The sequence below is a fragment of the Aspergillus ruber genome, assembly GCF_000600275.1.
Source record: "Aspergillus ruber CBS 135680 unplaced genomic scaffold scaffold00010, whole genome shotgun sequence".
Classification (NCBI taxonomy): Eukaryota; Fungi; Ascomycota; class Eurotiomycetes; order Eurotiales; family Aspergillaceae; genus Aspergillus; species Aspergillus ruber.
The window spans coordinates 587907-607048 of NW_024467306.1; the positions used below are offsets into that span (position 1 = coordinate 587907).

The 19142-nt window shown below is 47.1% G+C and overlaps 6 protein-coding genes across 6 annotated transcripts; 2 read left to right on the top strand and 4 right to left on the bottom strand.

Moving 5' to 3' along the window:
* Window positions 1-609: 609 nt before the first annotated feature.
* On the bottom strand, window positions 610-2378 carry EURHEDRAFT_377052 (cytochrome P450; the record flags this gene model as incomplete). The annotated part of the gene is made up of 5 exons (XM_040778914.1): window positions 610-772; window positions 825-994; window positions 1042-1318; window positions 1376-2241; window positions 2304-2378. 5 exons carry the CDS (start codon window positions 2376-2378, stop codon window positions 610-612), a joined length of 1551 nt encoding a protein of 516 aa, XP_040639693.1.
* Window positions 2379-2986: 608 nt separating this feature from the next.
* Window positions 2987-4603, bottom strand: EURHEDRAFT_454593 (COP9 signalosome complex subunit 1; the record flags this gene model as incomplete). The annotated part of the gene is made up of 4 exons (XM_040784209.1): window positions 2987-3973; window positions 4027-4297; window positions 4364-4412; window positions 4477-4603. The coding sequence occupies 4 exons, from the start codon at window positions 4601-4603 to the stop codon at window positions 2987-2989; spliced, it is 1434 nt and encodes a 477-aa protein (XP_040639694.1).
* Window positions 4604-8195: 3592 nt separating this feature from the next.
* Window positions 8196-9792, top strand: EURHEDRAFT_411752 (uncharacterized protein). The gene is made up of 5 exons (XM_040781716.1): window positions 8196-8946; window positions 9007-9032; window positions 9089-9183; window positions 9235-9292; window positions 9343-9792. Exons 1-5 carry the CDS (start codon window positions 8452-8454, stop codon window positions 9413-9415), a joined length of 747 nt encoding a protein of 248 aa, XP_040639695.1. The 5' UTR covers window positions 8196-8451; the 3' UTR covers window positions 9416-9792.
* EURHEDRAFT_377055 (putative choline transporter Hnm1) lies at window positions 9652-11890 on the bottom strand (the record flags this gene model as incomplete). Its single annotated transcript, XM_040778915.1, has 13 exons — window positions 9652-9821; window positions 9887-10071; window positions 10122-10253; window positions 10302-10359; window positions 10410-10622; window positions 10671-10698; window positions 10756-10779; window positions 10830-11017; window positions 11081-11269; window positions 11321-11497; window positions 11550-11600; window positions 11654-11734; window positions 11788-11890. The coding sequence occupies 13 exons, from the start codon at window positions 11888-11890 to the stop codon at window positions 9652-9654; spliced, it is 1599 nt and encodes a 532-aa protein (XP_040639696.1).
* A 459-nt stretch (window positions 11891-12349) lies between these two features.
* On the bottom strand, window positions 12350-14466 carry EURHEDRAFT_411755 (sn-1,2-diacylglycerol cholinephosphotransferase). The gene is made up of 5 exons (XM_040781717.1): window positions 14221-14466; window positions 14055-14158; window positions 13867-13992; window positions 13679-13800; window positions 12350-13629 (listed from the first exon to the last, which is right to left on the bottom strand). Exons 1-5 carry the CDS (start codon window positions 14246-14248, stop codon window positions 12744-12746), a joined length of 1266 nt encoding a protein of 421 aa, XP_040639697.1. The 5' UTR covers window positions 14249-14466; the 3' UTR covers window positions 12350-12743.
* Window positions 14467-14917: 451 nt separating this feature from the next.
* On the top strand, window positions 14918-18886 carry EURHEDRAFT_454433 (transcription initiation factor TFIID subunit TAF2; the record flags this gene model as incomplete). The annotated part of the gene is made up of 4 exons (XM_040784193.1): window positions 14918-17239; window positions 17292-17660; window positions 17716-18507; window positions 18569-18886. 4 exons carry the CDS (start codon window positions 14918-14920, stop codon window positions 18884-18886), a joined length of 3801 nt encoding a protein of 1266 aa, XP_040639698.1.
* Between the last annotated feature and the right edge of the window lie 256 nt (window positions 18887-19142).

Below are 19142 nucleotides of genomic sequence, written 5' to 3' on the forward strand. Positions count from 1 at the left end.
CGAATCTTCACAATTGAATGTGCTTATTTATGCTTTCAAGCAAGGGACATTTCAATCCTGGGCCCATACGATTTAGCATCGCATGTGGGGCGAATGGACTACCTCTTACATCCCGGTGTTTGTAGGCATCTTTGTGACTCTGCTTCATTGATAATTTCCTCCGCTGCTTCAAAAGTGACACTCGCCGCAGCGACTAGGACAGGAGTTAAAGAAAGAGCCCTGAGGGAATTGGAGCTAGAGTTGGCGTACTCTGATGAGTAAGACTTGCAAGTTAATATGAACTGGTATTCGTTTTCGAACCAGGCTGTCTGATTGATGTCAAAGAACAAATGGACAGAAAGGAGTAGTCGGGGCAGAAATCCAGTGGCAGCAGTAAAAGTTGTTACTTACGGCTACGACTTGTCATTTCCATTCGATATCAAACAATGGATTACTGGGAGAAGTACAAGACGCTTTAAAGGCTCATAATTTTGTAGAGTCAATACAGTTCTATTCACATACTTGGAACCATAAACAACAAAGCAAAGACCGCAGATAATCAGTTCAACATTCATTTCTCATGAAGATCTTGACGTGAATTGACAGTCAAGCCCAATCCCTATACGATATTCAGGTACTCGCTATCCTCTCCTTCAAAGTAACCCAAAGCGCCGGCTTATCCCAGAGAAAATACGATTCTTGGGCAATCCAGTTGGTACATTCAGAACGCAGCTCGACGTCGAAATTGAAAAGCAATTTGCAAAGAATAAGACGGACTTCGCTATACGCGAGACTGCGATACCTGTCAGAATGCTGGGGATCATATAAGGAGGTGGGTGACAAACTTCTTGCCCGGACAATTCCTGGGCCCAAGACTGAATGGCTGGAGAGCAGCTCTCTTGTCATCATCGAAGCGAGGGTCAATACCTAACCATCGCTCAGGGATGAAGTCTTCGGGATAGGCAAAATTGGACGAGGAATGGAACGATGCGTATTGGTGGCATGAAACAATGGTCTGGTTTGTCAGCGTTATATCGTCAACGAAAAACAAAGTGCGCTTACATCTCCAGGGACAAGGTATTTATCAATTGTCGCTCCTCCTTTCGGAACGATACGACGGAGCCCAGCGGCGACGGGAGGATATAAACGTAGTGTCTCTTCAATGACTGCAGCTAAATATGGCAGTTTTGAGGTTTTGTCCATGGTAATATCTTGATCGCCAATGATAAATGAGCGGACCTCCTTTTTAAGCTTTCTCAAAACGGTTGGGTGTCGACAGATATAGTAGACACACCCGGAGAGAAGCGTAGCGGATGTTTCACTACCGGCCAAGATCAGCCTGTCCCGAAGTCAGCACCCGGCACAACTAGACAAGAAGGCATATCAAGTAACGCACATCAAAGCATTCGAATGCACCTCATCCCGACTCATAATCTTCTCAGGCCCCCGATAAACCCCGGGTTCCTCACTCAACCCACCCTTCAAAATCGCAGACATAAAATCCGGCCTGCTAGTCTTGTTCGCGAGACGACGATCGGCCTTCCGTGAACTCAGATTGAAATGATCAAAAGCTTTCTGCATCAATCTCTGTGGAATCATCTTCACCAACAACTTCTGCGCCCAGGGAAATTGCCCAGCAACAATGAGATAGGAGCCTTGCTTGATAGACTTGAAAATAACCCCGATCCACGGATGCAACTCGCTATCCTGGAGACAATTGAACGATTCCCCAAACGTAAGTTCGCCCGTGATATCAAATGTAGCGAAATTCATCCACTCCTTAATATCAACTTTCGCTTCTCCACTCCCCTTCTCAACCTCACCAGTCAACCGCTCAATAAGTGTATTCACAAACCCCATGATCAACCCTTCCTGCTCTCTCAGCGCCCGATCCGAAAATCCATACGATAACAACCTCCTCTGCCTCGCATGGACGTCATCTTCCACCGCGACAGAAACAGGCTCCACCCCGTTAACTGGTAAGGGGTAATAACTCCGGGCTTTGGGAAAGCATTTTCCAGAACGAGTGACATAGATGTCGCGGAACGCCTGAGGCGTGTTAAATGCCAATTCATTCGGCCCGATCCGCACTATTGGACCGTAGCGCTCATGGAGTGCGGTGACGTCTAAATGCGAAAAGCCACGCAGCAATGACAGCTGGGCTGGAATACGCGAGACTTTCCATAGTAGTGGTCCTGGGAAGCGCTTCAGGCTCGTCCAGTAGAGGTTGTAAATAATTGTATAGAGAAACCATATCAAGCCCTGCGGTAATTTAGCAACGACTCATGGACCTTGGTAGCGTGGAAGAACGGAAATATACTTACCAGGATCCCTGCTAGGTTGATACACCAAGACTTAACGCCAAACGCAACTCCAACCGTTGAAATTGAAACGTCCATGCTGGCCGATGTATGTCACACTAGTATGTGTATAAGAAAACAATTCAGGTCATTCGCAGAAATGGCATGCAGCAGTGTCCATCCCACCATGGCTTGTGGTTTCTTTTTCTTGCCGTCTTTCTTTCAGTACTGGTCGATCATGCTGTTCGTAAGCTTATCGACTAGTATATATTTGACTCCACCTTTTTCTGTTTCTTTATTCCTTTTATATCTTTGATCATTTGAGTCAGATGAATCGAGGAATGGAGGACGGAGTATTTGACTGCGGTCGGGTTGGGCGTGTTGCGGTGTCTACTCGGGGAGAGTAAGCATACAAGTACAAGACAACGCAGAGGTCGGCGTATGATGCATACGTCAAAGCATACGAAGACAGGGAATAACCACAGATAAAGTAAGGAAGATCGTGAAATTGTGCAAGCAGAGTGGCTTTTTGAGCAGAATTGGCGGCTAAGCACCAGTCAAAATTACACGCGGCGATGATCGTCGGTCAATCTTTATTTTAAGAAAAATTTCCACTTTTTCAGGAACAAATAATTTATTTCTTCATCATCTCATAAGCCATGGTTTTCATATCTGTCATCATCTAGTCTACTCTGTTGGGGTCCGAGTTACATCCGTGCGTGTTTTCCCTTGCCCCCAGCCCCTACATTGTGGTCTGCGGGCGGCCGGACTTCCAGTCCAGCACGAATGACATTCGTCCGGAGGAGGCGCAAATGAGCTTCCCGCGTGTAGCTCTCTAGGCTCTCCAGTGCTGCCGCTTGCACTTCCATACGCAGGTCGATCTGATTGGAGACAAGGACCATCTTCTCTAGGTCAATGCGCCCGTCCAGCGTGCCGTCCTCAATTAGACGAATAAGCTCCTTGACAAAAGGGGAGTTAGCGTTTGTAGGTAACGGCTCGCCGGCGACGGCTGCGGGGGCGAATATCTTGGCCATAGAATCAAGAGTCACACGGTTGAACGGAACGACATATTGCTGTATGGACTTTGTTCGGATGCGCGAAATCAGAATGTTTATATGCCGCTGCAAGTGAATGTCCAGGAGGTAGTCGGCGCGGTAGGCTTCGAGAATCTCAAGACATGGCCGGAATTTGGAATTGCAAAAGAACGAAATGGCACGGCGGATGTGGGGTTCCAATTCCAGGAAATTACGGAACGAGGTGTTATCAAGTACTTTGCGCTGAAGTTCATTGCGGTCCATGGAAGCAAGTGCGCACAGTCCACCATATACAGCCACATCATTTGGGGAGATGACCTCGTTATATGAGTCCCCTAGAGTCGATTCGGTAGACAGGAAACTGTTTGCCGCATCCGAATATGCATCCAAGTGTAGTTGAGACAGCCCGAGTGCGGCGGACATCTTGGGCTTGTTCTTCGTGTGCTCGTCCGGCTTTGATTGCAGGTTGCGCAGTCGCTGCACGTTCGACTGCACGCTCAACCAATCCCCTCGTTCAATAGCCACGTTAGTTATTTTGAGCAACATCGAAGCTATGTGAGTAGGTGTAGTGCAGTAGTCTCTCATCCGAGTATATGCTTTTGAAGCAGATACTTGATCACCGATTTGATGATAGTGCTGGCCCAGATCCTCATTGCCCATCTGCACCCACGTTAGCACCAACATATTCAGCTGCAGGGAGCAGTTACCCATACCCTAATGCTTTCCTTAATCAAATTATTCTTATATCCTTTAAGCTCGTGTTCCAGTCGGTCCGTCTCAGCCTTAACAACTTTATGCATGCGCTCGACCCAGTCAATATCGCGCTTCGCTTCAATTTCACCCGGCGCAGCCTGTGCGAGTGCTGTAACCGCCCGTTCATATCTCGAGATATCCTTGCCCGACTTGGCTTCGGAGACAGCGGCTTTGAGAGCTTCCGTGGAAAGGTGCGTGGAACATGTGCCGATGAGGTACAAGCGATCGAATCTAGTCCTGCCTATGAATCGGAAAGACATCAGCTATTTGCTATTGTCTCAGAAGAATAAATGTCACGTACCAGTGTAGTTCGAGATGTATGACTCTAGTTCAAACTTGGGCGGATCTAGGAAAGATGCCGTTAGTCCGCCTTTCCGCCCTAAAACCGCAACATCCAATATCGAGCATACCATCAACCTTAACGTAAGGCGTCATATCAGACAAGATTCGACCTTGGCTATCAAAGCCAGCAATTTTCTGGCCCAGGCCTGCTCCCGATTGTGACGCCTCGAAAGCGTCCGGTAATGTGGAGTCCATCTCGTATTCTCGGGCACGTATGACGGTCAATTCAGATGGATATGAAGTGAGAGCGCTAGCCTAGGTAAAAATATATCACCAAAGCAATGCCGAAATCAGCACCTTTCGTAGTCGTCACCGAAATCCCATCGAATGGTTATCAACGTCAGAACCCCTCGTCAACGAGGCGGTTGTGTCGTTTCTTGGCAAGTTTCAAAGCTGGAGAATTTATATCTCAAGCTCCGTTGGGCTGTATACCGATATATGGAATCTCAGAAAGGCGACAGGTTCAGAATTGCAATGTTATGAGAAGATGTTGGTGTGGAGAGCGGACAAGCACGCGGTCATCATCAGGATTTGGCCCGATCAATCTTATTTAAACTCACCGCCCTCCTCACCGCCAGCGGGCATTAGCAAACAGAACCCTAACATACATTTATTCACCAGTCAGGGATATCCTTATTACGAAAGGCCAACTTCAGGGGAAACCAAAAAGAAATGTCAGAAAATGGATTTAAAATATACTGAATATTGAATTATCGAACATCCTCGATTCCTTCCCATCGCCAGCATAATCGAGATCCTCGTTTGCTAATATATACTTCACTGTCTCATAAAATGTTGTTCTATGTACTGTCTTAGCACAATCCCAAACCTAGGACTAGCAATGATCAGGATAATTATGGTTTAAGACTCATCTGTTCTGTTTGTGCAAACGAGAAAGGGTAGGCATTGCTTCTGCTAGACTGCGGCAAATCCGCAAATTTGCGGATGTGGATGGCGAAATGGCATCCGCGTCTGCGGATTTGCTGCAGTCTAGTCGAGAGTTTCGACCCATTTGCGAATTTGAGCTGGTAAAGACCATGAAAATTACGTGGAGTCGATCACTTGACCAACATGTTTGACGTATCATTTTCCATCTAAATCCTGCACTCAAGTACGTATGCCAATAGATACTGGAATTAAAGTCATGTCCAAGTCGCCACGCGGAAGCCCGGGATATTCAATAACGATGAAGCTTGCAGCTAGATATGCTTGCTTGGTCATGGCATAGAACTGCGAGAATCTCATTACAATACTTTTCAATCCCCTCAGCTGGTTGTATTCCGTACCCAAGGCTCTCCGGGCTTTTGGGGTCGGCGTGATCGTATATTCGGTTGGAGATAAGACACTGCAACCTGTAAGTCAATTGCGGTCTCTAAAGAAGGTTGGAAAAATATATTTACTACGCCATTCCCATGAACCCGAGTGGTTAAGGCTGGCGCCAGTTATTCGAACCTGGCAAGAGAAGACAACATAGGATGTTCATACTCAACTGGAGAATGCCTGGACTTCATATTAGCAAGGGTTTTGGAATTAATTTGTCGGTAGCGATGTAAACTCACACAGAACCGAAAATTGGCCTATCCAGTTGTGGAGACCTCTCGACGGTTAGAATACCCCGAATATAATCCATTTACTGGGCAACATAGCTTACTCGGGCGAAGCTTTGAATAACGCAGGAGACGACACGACAGTGGAAGTCGCTACAGTGTCTCTGGGAATAGGCAATGGACGCTCTCAAGAAAGACCACAAGGATCTCACCCGGCAACCTGCTTAAAGTACGGAGAGGTGCGGTCGCTGGTTTTTTTGTCGACATCGGACTTCGTATCCTACAAGGGAGAAAATATATCAGTATGACTCCCAGACGAGAAAATATGTCAAAGTACTTACTAATTCCAGCACTTTTCCCGGCTTGTTATTATAATATACAACACCTATGTATCTATCCAACGCCTCGAAATGACTTTTCCTTCGACGATACAACCGGGCCCGTTGACAATCATGCATCGAGAGCGGCAAGAGGTGACTGATGGCGGGGCTCTTCTAGTGCGGATGGCTTACCACAATACAACCTTGTTAAAGAGCATTAGCACAGACGTGGAGAGTCGAGAAAAAGGACACATCACCGTCTTAAGCCCTTCACAGGGGAGACGGCGAAACATGATGCGACCAATTTCGCTGCAAAAGTAGCAGATCCTAGAATCCTAAAGTATGTCAGTCATTTCGACCTTCACTCTGTAACTTGTTGCATCTGGGAGAGCATTTGCTTAGTATATACACTCAAGTGAACCATGGTGAGGGGAGTTATTTAGAAGTTAAGCCAGAATAAATCAGAGCAGTTGTTGATAAAATTGGGCCGGATTGATAATTTTGAGGGTGGACGGAGGAGATATCAGATGAAATGGCTGCTGGAAAACATCCGAGAAAATGTCACAGAGCGCGAGATGTTTGACTATTTTGGCCTGTTTGAATATGGGCAGGAGCCCCCTTCGCACACACTAGATAGCGCAGCGCTGACAGACCCAACATTTTCCTTTCTTTCTCCGTGCTAGTATTTCGCTAGGTAGTCGACCAATAGGCTCATATTGTCTGAGACTGTCACAGAAAGAGTCCCTGTCATCCAACATGGCAGAGCTACAACAAAGTAAATTATTGCCATATCGCCTCAAAATTCATTGTCTATTGCATAGAAATTGACACTATTATGGCCAAATATAGGTTTTCAAATGCAATAAGTTAGGTTGACGATACCAAAGGCTCCATGATATTGCAAGTAGAATATATTTTCCTATAACTGAAACTCCCTTACACTCGCCACGGGTTTATTGCATGAATGTCAAGAAACACCAAGATCTGAAATATACAATCCACCGTCCTCCCTGGATATGAGTTAGTGAATGTGGCACTGAACATGCTGGATACGAACCCTAAGCATCTATTACTTCCAAAGGCGACAGCCCGTCCGCTATATTATTACTTTGCTTTTCCTCTTATATCCCCACCGACTCAGAACGGGGTATCAACCTCATAGACAGAAATTCATGTGTGCCAACTTATCTAGCTATTGCTATGACTATCAGTATCATATCTCCTTTCTAGTCGTAGACACAATTGCCTAATTCAGAAGGGTGCCAGAACTCATCCAACATTCCCAGTCTTTCGAGCAAAAAAAGCCTTGTTGCATTCTGGAGCTTGGAAGAACTTATGCAGTATTTACACGAGGGATTTCCAGAAGAGAACGATAAATCATAGTATCTTTTCTGAAATGACGAAAAATCGCAGGAAGAGCGTGTTGCCGAGATGACTTTTCCTGTATCCCGGAAGGAGGTCTTTCAAATGCTGTACACGATGAATTACAATGAGCGCTCCAACCGGACCCAAATAAATTTGGCAATAGCTTGTCAGATTGCGCCATGGCTTCCGGGTCAGTATGGAGAAATATGGCGACTACTACCGCATCACTCTGTATCTGTACGCCCTCCTTCCCGTTGGATCTTTTTCGACTTTGGGGGCTCACGAAGGTTGTAATCATGCAGTGGAGATTGTTCGTGTAACATATTCTCCTCAGGGAACCATGATCCGTGCTACCATTGCTGAATAGTTTCTGTATCCCTCACCTAAATAGATTTTGAAATTCATACAAATTCTGAATACCGTACTAAAGTATCCATATCGAAGGACCGTAGAAACTACCTAAAAACGGAAGGTATAACTAGCCACCACCGCCACAACACATGAACAGCCACATTCCCCAGATAAGCTGTCAATCGATTTTCCTCCTACAAAGATCCAAATCGACTGACATTGATACTGGTTACCGCCGAGGAGTATTAGCCATTATCCTTGCCGTCTCATCTAGAGCTATTGACAAGGTTCCTCGTGGAATGCTCCGCCGCCAGGTATACACTCGTCATCGCTCCACCCACACGGTTCAGCTATCAAACACCCATCAACGCTTATCGGGTCCCTCGTATCCGCTAAACCAACTCAACTGCAACTCTTGCAGGAACCGCTTCCAACACATTTACCGGCAACCGTCTAATGGATGGAGCCAGCGCATAAGGAGTCCGGCCCGGAATCTTGGCCGCAACCACTCCGCTCCGTCTCCCCTACACCCTCCGATATCACAAACGACGACCACGTCACCGGCATCGACAACAACGTCGCCAACAATGACACCCCCACAATGCCTGATTCCGTGTTAGCGACCTCGTTCAACACCGGCATTAGCGTCAGCAATGGCACCGTCCTCCCACAACCAGACAAAACACGCTCTTCTCCGCCGACGACAAGGGACCGCAGCGTGTCTGGAGTAGTTCCGCCCTACTGGACTCATTATCGAAATCCGTCGCGGTCATCGCAGATGTCGGTCGAGCAACCATTGGGGATTACGTTGGAGGATCATACGGAGGATCCGAATTCGGAGACGAGTCGGGGGCTGTGGGCGCAGAGCGTTGCTGTTGAAAATCATGCGGTTGTACACGGGAAGAACGGAGTTGGGGACTATGTGGTGTGGCATTGTAGGATACAGACACTAGATGTGTGCAATCTAACCTCCCGGAGTTGGTCTCTGCTTATGCTAACTGTGTTCTGCTTATAGGGAGGCCCGATTGTCATTCGCATGAGGTAGGCCCCATACGACATTCTCTGTCTTGCGACTCTCGCTGATTGCTTGGAATTAGATACTCGGAATTTGATACTTTACGGCGACAGCTGTTGCTGGCATTCCCACATGCAAAGAATGCGCTCCCCGCTCTACCACCGAAGAGCGTCCTATGTACGTTCCCAAACCTGTCATGTCCTGTACCGCAATTGACCAACGATACAGTCCGGTTCCGACCGTCATTCCTTGAATCTCGCCGTATCGGATTAGAATATTTCCTCAAGTGAGTTCATCAACCAAATCTTGTTTTGCATCTACTCTGACGCGATACAGTTGCGTCCTTCTAAACCCAGAATTCTCTGGTTCTCCCATCGTCAAGGACTTTCTCTTCGGTCGAGTGGGGTAGGTTGAGTATATATTCTAGAGGGTCTCTGTCATGATGTTACGTTATATTGTCTGTTCTTTTTGTAATATTGCATGGGTGTGATTGGAGCAAGTGTTTGGGGGATTCGTTCGCTTTCCGTTGATAGATAATGTTTTACCATCTGTAAGTATTTAATATGCTACGAGGGAGGAGTTCAAGTTCAAAATTGCGCAAAATACAGACATCAGTTTGAATTCTCACATGCCAGACTACTATTTTTACTTCCCACCATTTCCGATCATTGTAGCAACCTCAGCATCCCAATTCTGATGATACTCTGTCGCCTTCTGCATACTCCGCGAATACTCCTTCCCAGCTATCAGCCACCACGCAACCTCAATTACCAAGAAACCCCCAACACAAGCACAGGTATAGTTCATATTCGACGCTAGCCATCATCAGCACCCATCCTTGCCCTCGTCCCCTTAACGAAAGAGTAGGAAAGGAACATACCAGTAACAGGCATATAATATGGAAACGAGAAGAAAATAATTGCAAACAATAACCACGCAACAGTAACCATATTCACGACCATCCCGACTATGTACGGGAGAGCAAACGGCCCACGATGCATTGTCTTCCGACGACGGAGGACGTTTGTTAGAATTGGGATTAGGTAGGCAATGTTATTTATTGTTCTGGGTCGTTAGTTTGGGACTACCAAAAAGAAAAAGGTGGGGAGTATTACACTGCAGAACTCATCATAGCGTTGAAAGCTGTGCTTGATCCAAGGTAGATACAGCCTAACAGCGCCATTATAGTTGTTACTGTTAATTGGGCGTTGAATGGAGAGCCGAGATTGGAGTTTACTTTGGCCCAACTGGATGTCGTTAGCAAGCATAGCGAGATATGCAGTGTGAGTGCCTACATTTTCGAGAATGGAAGCCCCCCATCTCGAGAAAAGGCCCAGAATACTCTCCCAGTACCTATCAACCATAAGCCAAGTACTATGCGTGGATATCCTGTGTCAGCTTACTCAGTTGTGATCCAATCATACACGGTCCTAACGCAACCCAAAGCAAGAAAACCAACGCGAATGCTCCACTGCGGCTTTGTGTCGCCTGGCGAAATATCTCAGCCAGCGGAAGGCCGGTTGGAGAGTCTGCAAGGTTTGTATAGTCCTGCACGGAGAACATCAGGCTTAGGAGGTAGGAGAGACCTGTTATAAATGCTATTGTGATTGAGGAGGCTGGAAGCATGAGTTTGTGTACTCTGTAGTTAAAGTATAGTGTCTTACCAAGTGCGATTGGAGCGTTTCGTCCGGGCTATGGAAAGGCTGTCAATGTGAATGTCCAAGAGAAGTAGTCCTACTGGGTACTTACGTTTGGTATTTCCTCGGTGACATGCTGCACTCACATATCAGCAAGAGTCTCCAAATGTCATACACAGAGCCTACCGTGATACCATCCAAACCACCAAGAGAGTATAACGGATTTACAAGCCCTGTGATAAAACAAATCACATTATTCTCCCAGCCAGTGTTATTGATCCAAGTCTTGAAAACGAACTTGGTATCATTATGTGTTGGAGTCGAAGCAGCAACAGTCACCATAATAGCAAACCATGCTAGCTGTAGATAGCATACTAAATGGCCAGCTGGTTAGTATTCGGATATATTTCAATGCCAAAGTGAGGATCCCATCTCACGAGAGAACTTGTTGATCAACGGAATAAATCGGTTCCCGAACATGACAATGCTTGATGTAAAGATATTAAATACTTGATACGCGACGAAGGTCATCCATGGCTGTATGATTAGGTCCGTTTTGTACAATGCTATTAGGGCCATAAAGTTCGTTGCATATATCAAGTTTGTAGATGCAGTGGTAAATATCCCTGTAGCGTGTTAGTTTCCTGTAAAGAGGTCTAGAGACAACAAGGACTTACATCCAAACACCGTACTCCAGCCAGTTGCGAAACTCAAGATGCTATTGTAGTGTTTTGGAGCAATAGCTGCGATCCAGTGGTACATCCCACCCTCGACAGGATATGCAGATACGAATTCTGCTAGTGAAATTGCAAGAAAAGCCTGGAGGACGAAGACAAGAATAAATCCGTAGATCACTAAAAAGTTTTAGTCTTCACGGTATGTTCAGAACAGTGAAAAGTTCCTTACGTGAACCAGGGCCGCCAGCATCAATCGCAGTGATAAGGCCGAGTCCAAGTCCTGGGAATGTCAGGTCTATTGCCTCATAGTACTATGACACCATTTCCATTTACCGGTCCAGGAAATTGTACAGTTGGCAGCCAGTCCAACCAAGCTCCATACCGAAAAGTGACGCTTCAACTCCTGCTTGTGCCCTTTATATGAAGATTTGAGTCGGAGCTCTAAAGGGCAATTACAGTCCACTTACCCATTTGTGCTAACCGCAGCTCATCCGCATTCTGAACTCCTTTATTGCCTGTTTCGTCGTTCGCCAACAAAATGGCATTTTGAGCCGGACTTTTGCTTCCCATCTTCTCAGATCAAAACAAGTATTCCGTGCTCTCCAGTGGGTACTCGATGGGACAAGATGCTTAAATAAACCCTTATCACCCATACCGCCCTTATCTGATAAATCCCTCGCATCGGAAATGTTCCAGATATTATCCGAGAGGGGCTGAACCGGAAAGCATGGTGATAAAACAGACCGAGATGTAGTGTCAAGCTGATTATCTTTCCCGGGGCAGATACGCCTCTTGGATATACGAGATAACCATTGATAGGAATGTATATCACTCACCCACAGAGAAGTGGGGTCTTTGATAGTAAAATCAACGGCTGAACTTGGTCTGTATATATACCGTTTCATGCTATCAGTCCGTTCGAAAAAGTATGGAAATCGCTTTGTAGTAAATGGCAAGCTCGGTTCAACACAGGACGGGGAAAATAGCGTCATATAACGATTCAATAAAATATATATCCTTATCCTATTAGACGAAATGTATATTGATTGTATGAGTATTGTGACATTAATGATTAGGTCTATATAAAGCAACAGCATATTCAACATCGTGAACCTGTCCTGTATATCTGCAGGCTTGTCTCATAAAAGCCATCCACATATCTATTCGCAAGAGAACCCCATATATCCAGATCAAGCAAGAGCATAATTACAAGACACCAAAACTCTATAGACAGAAAGAAATCGTATAAAACTAAACCCTGCCAGCTTTAAAGGTTCAAGGCTCGTTTGCACTGAGCGCTTAGACATGTCCGGCAACGCCAAATCGTTTGGTATGAGATCCAGAATGGAAACTCAAGTCTCTGTCAAGCGTTACTTGGCGACCGAAGGTGTCCTGTTCAGAACACATTGGTGCAGGACTAGAATCAATGATTCTTCAATCCGGGTTCCTCCGGTCTGATTTCTGCAAGTTCGCGGTAAACCCTCTCCCTGGCAGCAGACTTGTCCTTCCGGATCGTCAGACAGTTAATTCCCAGGAACGTGGTAATCCTGTTAATGACCAAGACTGCCCAGTACATGTACAAAACAAAGGCAAACAAGAGGTAAGCACGGAGATAAAACACTTCCACCCACGCACCGATTGCAGGAAGCCCAATGAGTGGCAGGTTGATGAGAACAGCACCACCAACGAGTGGAGTAAGGAGCACCGTCCAGAATGGGAATGGCTGGTGCAACAAGTGAGCGAGGATGATCTTGGTAGTCATACGCCCAAAGACAAACGAGATTGTTATGCAGTACAGAACCAGTCGGTTGTCGGCCAGCAGCGAAGAGTATGGCGAAAATAGCCAAGCAACGTTGCTGACGGTAAACACGACCATCGGTAGAATTTCCTTGAAAAGAGGCTTCAGAGGCAGATTCTGCTTCTTCCGAGCATCAATAACGTTATAGACGCAGCCTGGAAGGTGTCCCAGGAAAAAACCGGCAAGTAAAATTGGAACCCAAAGGTCCTTCATGGAGTTATTTCCAAAGATTTGCGGGTAGGGAAGTAGGTCGGTGATGGGATGAGACCAGATCTGGGGGCCATAGATTCCAGAGGCAAGCATGATCATGATAGCGATAAGAAGACCTTCAGTAGGTCCGTTGAAGTAGCCCAGGTACAGCGTATGTGTGTGATAGGTCTCCCATGTCGAAAAGTACATTGCCAAGCAAGGAACCAGGGCCGTCCATGCACCAAGTTGCGTCGAACCGAAGCCCATTGCTGCTGTTTCCAACAAACTGGCCAAGGTGCAATTGAGCGAGTCAATTCCGTGACTGCATGCTGTTAGCGTGTCGTATAAGCATTTGATGACTATAAACTAACTCGAAAAGCTCTCCCAAACCACTAGATGTACCTGTCCGGCGTGCTTGTTTACCATCAACATTGTCCAAAGTGGAATACATCCACATGCCAAGTGCAAAGCTGTAATACACCCAGGAAGGACCCTTTAAAGTCACGAAAATCTTAGCACATAGCCCCAGAAATATCCCGAGTCGGAAGATTATCCTTACCGGTCCCACAAGGTCGGGCATATAGATTTCAATGAGGAGCACGTTTCCGATAATGAAGAAGAATCCCAGAAGAGTAACCATATTAGGAGCCAACCAAAGCGGCAGTACTTCGACGAATGCATTCCACTGAACACCGATTTATTAGTATCGAAAATGTAGTGTGAATTCCACGTTTATGGGCGCCGTACATAGTGTTTCAACACATATCTCGAAATGAACGACTTGTCCACGCTGGAGTATTTATAGCTCTTGAGGGGCATCAGGGCATCGTCCGAAAGCGAATCTTGGGCCGCTACAAGACACAAAACAGTCAGTCCCAACGACAAAGTCTCCTCAGGGCCTTGAGCAACTGACCTTGGGCCTTTCTAAATAACCCGCTCATCTTTCCTATCGCTGAATATGTCCAGTCCGTATAACCGCGAAATCTGAAGGTTGTAGAGTACAGGGTGTTTCAATCGTAGACTCAGTTCATCGCGCGATAACGAGGAGAAAGATACCGAGAATTCACGTGGACTCAATAGTATTTTGTCGATGAGAACACCAGCGTTTTTTGAATAAAGCAACAAAAATTCGACCCGGAGAAAGAGTGAGAAACAGAGGAGCGCAAAACTGCCGGTTGAAGTCCGAAAGGAGTCAACTGTCCTCGGCGATCACGGGTCACGTGTCGTCCTGCGAAGCTCCGCAAGCTTTCGCCGCATCGAGACGCGACAAGCCCAAAGAAGAGTGAATGTTGGACTCTGACCGTTGATCGCTATCACCAAACCAATTTATTCCGGGGAAGAACAAAGAAAGGACGTTCTATTGTTCCTTCCGGACGGCCATTTTGACGAAAGCTCCCAACTTTGGTTGTTTATTCCATCTCCCCGCGCCGTCGACCCTCCAAGCTTTTCCCAGGTGCCATCTTCTACTTGTCTTTCGATCGCGACCCGTCCTTTCAGCGTCGATACGGAGTGATATAAGGCTGTAATATGGTTGCTCAGTGAGCCCGGACATGACGGTGGATGGTTCGCGCAGCGCTCACAGCGCAGTCTACGACTGAGTATCTTGCGCGATGCCAGGCGTCGTTGACACACCAGCCGGGCCTGTTTGGCCGGGGTTGGGCTACTCCATCGCACACCAGAAAGTTGAACTGGAGATAGATTTCGCAAATCGGAGTCTTAAGGGAAAGACAGAGATCACCATCCACCCGCATTACAAGGATCTGAAAGTTATTGGATTGAACTTTCGACAAGGAGAGGTGAAACGGTTGACTGTCAACGGAAAGACGCCCGCAGTTAAACATACGGATCCGTATGACTCGCTACAACTGTACGGTTCTCACTATCACGGACGCCTAGCGACTAAAATCGATGAGATCGTGCACACTCCACCGCAGCCTGACCTGCTTGTTAGTATCCCGAAGAATGTTCGCATCGATGAGCTCGATCCCTTTTCGATCGAGGCGCAAAACCAGATGGCGCTAAGGGCAACTGGTGCCTCGGATGACCCAGAAGGACCTATAAGCTCTAAAGCGGCCGAATCAGTGCTTCCGAGATTTACGGGTTTGACCGTGTACGTGGAATTCGTGATCAACCAAATACGAGATGGCTTGCAGTTTGTGGGCGTGGGGAATGGAGACAGGCGCTATCCGCACGCCTATACGGCCAATCCGTTAGGCTATGGTGTCGGATGCCCTCTCTTTCCGTGTGTTGATGATCCCTCCGCTCGCTGCACGTGGGAATTTTCGATCAAGTGTCCGTGCTCTCTTGGTGATATGTTTGATAAGAATCGCGATCAATCTGCAGCAACCACCGCAGGTCGTTCGAGCACCGCATCTGCGAGTGGTCGATCTCTCTCTCCTGATGATGAAGCTTTGGATCTGACAGTGGTTTGCTCCGGAGACCTGACTGATGAGATTGTCGACCCGAAAGATCCGAGCAAGAAAACAGTTTCTTTCGCATGCTATTCCTCTCTTTCAGCCCAACAGGTTGGGTTCGCAGTCGGCCCCTTCGAGTGTGTAGACCTCTCTGGTTTTCGGGAAAGTGATCAAGATGAGCGGCTTATTCAGGCCTCTACTCCGGTGCATGCGTTTTGCCTTCCAGGAAGGTCCGACGAAGTTAGGAATACATGTTTCCCCCTGCCAAGAGCTATTGACTACTTCTCAATCAACTGCGGCTCCTACCCGTTTTCGAGCTATAAGTTGGTCTTCGTGGATGATTCGCCTGAGGCTACATTTCCAACAGCGTACTTATCCATCTGTAGCAGTCATCTACTCTTCCCTGAGGAGGTAATCGACACGATACAGGACACTACAAGAAAACTAGTCTATGCTTTATCTTGTCAATGGACCGGTGTTAATCTTATTCCCAAGGAGCCCGCTGATGCCTGGGTCACGATTGGTATGGCATGGTACATCACGGATATCTTCATGAAAACTCTCTCCGGAAACAATGAGTACCGGTTTCAGTTAAAGCAAATGTCGGATAGAGTCTGCGAGATGGATTACGAACGTCCATCTCTTTATGACATGGGAAACATTCTGAAGCTGGACCCTTCTGAAGTCGAATTCATCGCGCTTAAAGCTCCTCTGGTTTTGTTCATTCTCGATCGTCGTCTTACCAAGGCCAGTGGAAAGGCCACTATGGCCCGTATTGTTTCTCGACTCTTTATATCTGCTCGAGCGGGTGACATTCCTAATGGCGCTATCACCAGTGCTTACTTTCAGAAGACATGCGAGAAGCTCGGACACGCGAAACTAGACCAATTTTTCCAGCAATGGGTTTATGGTGCCGGTTGTCCGCGCTTTCAGGCTACGCAACGGTTCAACAAAAAGAAATTGGTCGTCGAAATGATGATAAAACAGGTGCAGTCAGAGCAGCCAACCACGCGTGACTTGTCAAAAGACACATTTATGCGTGACGTGAAAGAAGAGATCCGTCAGGTTTATGCTGGTACTGTGCAACCTGTTTTCACGGGCTCCATGACGATCCGTATCCACGAAGCCGATGGAACTCCCTACGAACACATAGTTGAGATAAAGGAGGGTGTTACAAAATTCGAGATTCCATATAACACGAAATACAAGCGCCTAAAGAGGAATAAGCGACAAAAAGAACGTGCCGCCGCTGCTACAGGGACAGACCCCATTGCGGAAACCCAAGAAGATGTTCTTCTTTATTGCCTAGGAGATGTCCTGCAATCCGAGGATGAAGTGCAAGACTGGAGACTGGCTGACTGGACTAAAGAAGATGAGGAACGGATGGGCCAGGAATCATACGAATGGATTCGCATGGATGCGGATCTCGAGTGGATTTGCAAGCTTTCCTTGGTGATGCCGGGCTACATGTATCTCTCCCAGCTTCAGCAAGATCGAGATGTCATAGCTCAGTTGGAGGTCAGTCGTTTCAGTGTCTTCCTTATGGTCGGCATAACTAACCGTGACCCAGTCCCTTCAATACATGGCGGCGCAGAAAGAACATCAGCTGATCTCGACAATATTCGTTCGAACGTTGATGGATCGCAGGTATTTCTACGGAATACGTGCAGCAGCAGCTCGGGCTTTGGTGAAACATGCCAAGGAGGAAATCAATTGGTTGGGTCTGTACCATTTGGAGAGAGCATTCCAGGAAATGTTCTGTCTTCCAGGGTCACCCATGACCCGTTCCAATGATTTCTCCGATCGTGCTGCATACATTCTACAATTGGTCATTCCCGAATCCATATCTAAGGTGCGCGACAATAGTGGTCGGACGCCGATGAGAGTGAAGCGCTTCCTCTTTGAGAAGCTTAAGTTCAATGATAATTCGAATAATGAGGTAGGACATTTGGTAGGCTCGCCATTGCAGTTAGGATCATTCTGACACTTAACAGTACTCTGACAACTTCTATGTTGCGACTCTCATGCGATCATTATGTGACGCGATGCTGGGGAGGGCCGAGGTTCCCCATGACAACTTCGATGACTTCGACATGGAACGAGTCCTCGAGACCCAAACTGAAGAGCAACTGGAGCAGGACGCCATTGCCGAAATCGATCGATACCGACGGATGGACGAATGGTCGAGTTCATATCAGAACGTCTATTCGCGGGCAGCATTACGATGTCAAAGGCAACTCATGCAAGCTAATCTATTGGAGTTTGATTATATGCAGTTTCTGCCGTACACTCGTGCCGGGACCTACGATTTACTCCGCCTGGATGCCTTCGAGTGCCTCGTCGAAATGGACATTTTCGGTAGTGCTGAACTCTTGAAATGGTTCATTTTCACAATGTCAAGCGACTCTTCTGCCTGGCTTCGGCGTCGGCTGCACAATGCCTTCGGCAGGGCTCTTGGCCCAATTGCGTTTGGCCGTGGGCCGACCAATGAACCACCCGCTCTGAATGATGGCCTGATTATCGAGCAAGAATCCAGTACGGAAGTCCGTCAAGCAGATCTTGCACGACGTCAAACAGTGCCCGGCGCTATGGAGGGCCTCAGGAGTGAGCTTTCTGGCAATCAGATTTTGAAGGAATCTCTTTGGGCTGCTTGCAATTCGTCGTGTATCGGGCTACTTGAGCTCTCTGAGTTCACAGATCTCTGCCGGGTCTTGTACGAGCCGATCACGTCCCTGAGGGTTTCGCTCAGATACCCACGGTATTGGAAAGTCAAGAATCTCGGAAAGGTAAGCCATTCCGGCCCACCATCATCAAAAGTCTCTTCATAGATACTAATATTATTCACAGGGACGCTTGCATTTCTACAAATCAGACCGTGTTCGAACCACCCTCACAAAAGACGCTACCTCTGCCCCCGCAAAACGCAAGCGAGAGGACCAGGGAATGCCACCTCCCGGCCCTCGCATTACATTCAAGCAAACCAAAGTTGGCTCGGGGACCCCATCTGCGACCTCCACGTCAACCCCGCAGCCTAAACCGAAATTACACATCCCCAAGATGTCCTCTTCTCCCGCTCCATCTACACCGGGCACACCGTCAACCCCGGCCACCACTCCGGGTGGCGGGTTGAAGTTGAAGCTGAAAATCGGGCAAAAGCCGAAATAATCAACCTAATCCGAGTCTCAACTGTTGTTTTGTTTCCTTTCATATCTGTATCTTATATTTTGTCGTTTCTTTATTTTCTTTTTTTTTTCTTTTTCCATGTCATCACGGTAGACGGTTGGGTTTCTAAATGAGGGCTTTTCAAGGCGTGGAGTGGGAATGAATTATAATTCTCGAGTTATTCTTGACATTCATAGCTCTTGTTCTGGCGTTTGATTTTATTTGTATTTGATTTCAGGGCTCATTCTTCGCTGATGCA

Excerpts from the sequence above, each read along its gene's own strand:
- EURHEDRAFT_411752 (XM_040781716.1), top strand. The coding sequence starts at position 8,452 with ATGGAGCCAGCGCATAAGGAGTCCGGCCCGGAATCTTGGCCGCAACCA. Across the intron at positions 8,947-9,006 it reads GTAGGATACAGACACTAGAT|GGAGGCCCGATTGTCATTCG; the intron begins GTGTGCAATCTA and ends TTCTGCTTATAG. Across the intron at positions 9,293-9,342 it reads GGATTAGAATATTTCCTCAA|TTGCGTCCTTCTAAACCCAG; the intron begins GTGAGTTCATCA and ends GACGCGATACAG.
- EURHEDRAFT_411755 (XM_040781717.1), bottom strand. The coding sequence starts at position 14,248 with ATGAGCGGGTTATTTAGAAAGGCCCAAG. Across the intron at positions 14,159-14,220 it reads GTTATTTAGAAAGGCCCAAG|CGGCCCAAGATTCGCTTTCG; the intron begins GTCAGTTGCTCA and ends TGTGTCTTGTAG. Across the intron at positions 13,801-13,866 it reads TGCCCGACCTTGTGGGACCG|GGTCCTTCCTGGGTGTATTA; the intron begins GTAAGGATAATC and ends GTGACTTTAAAG.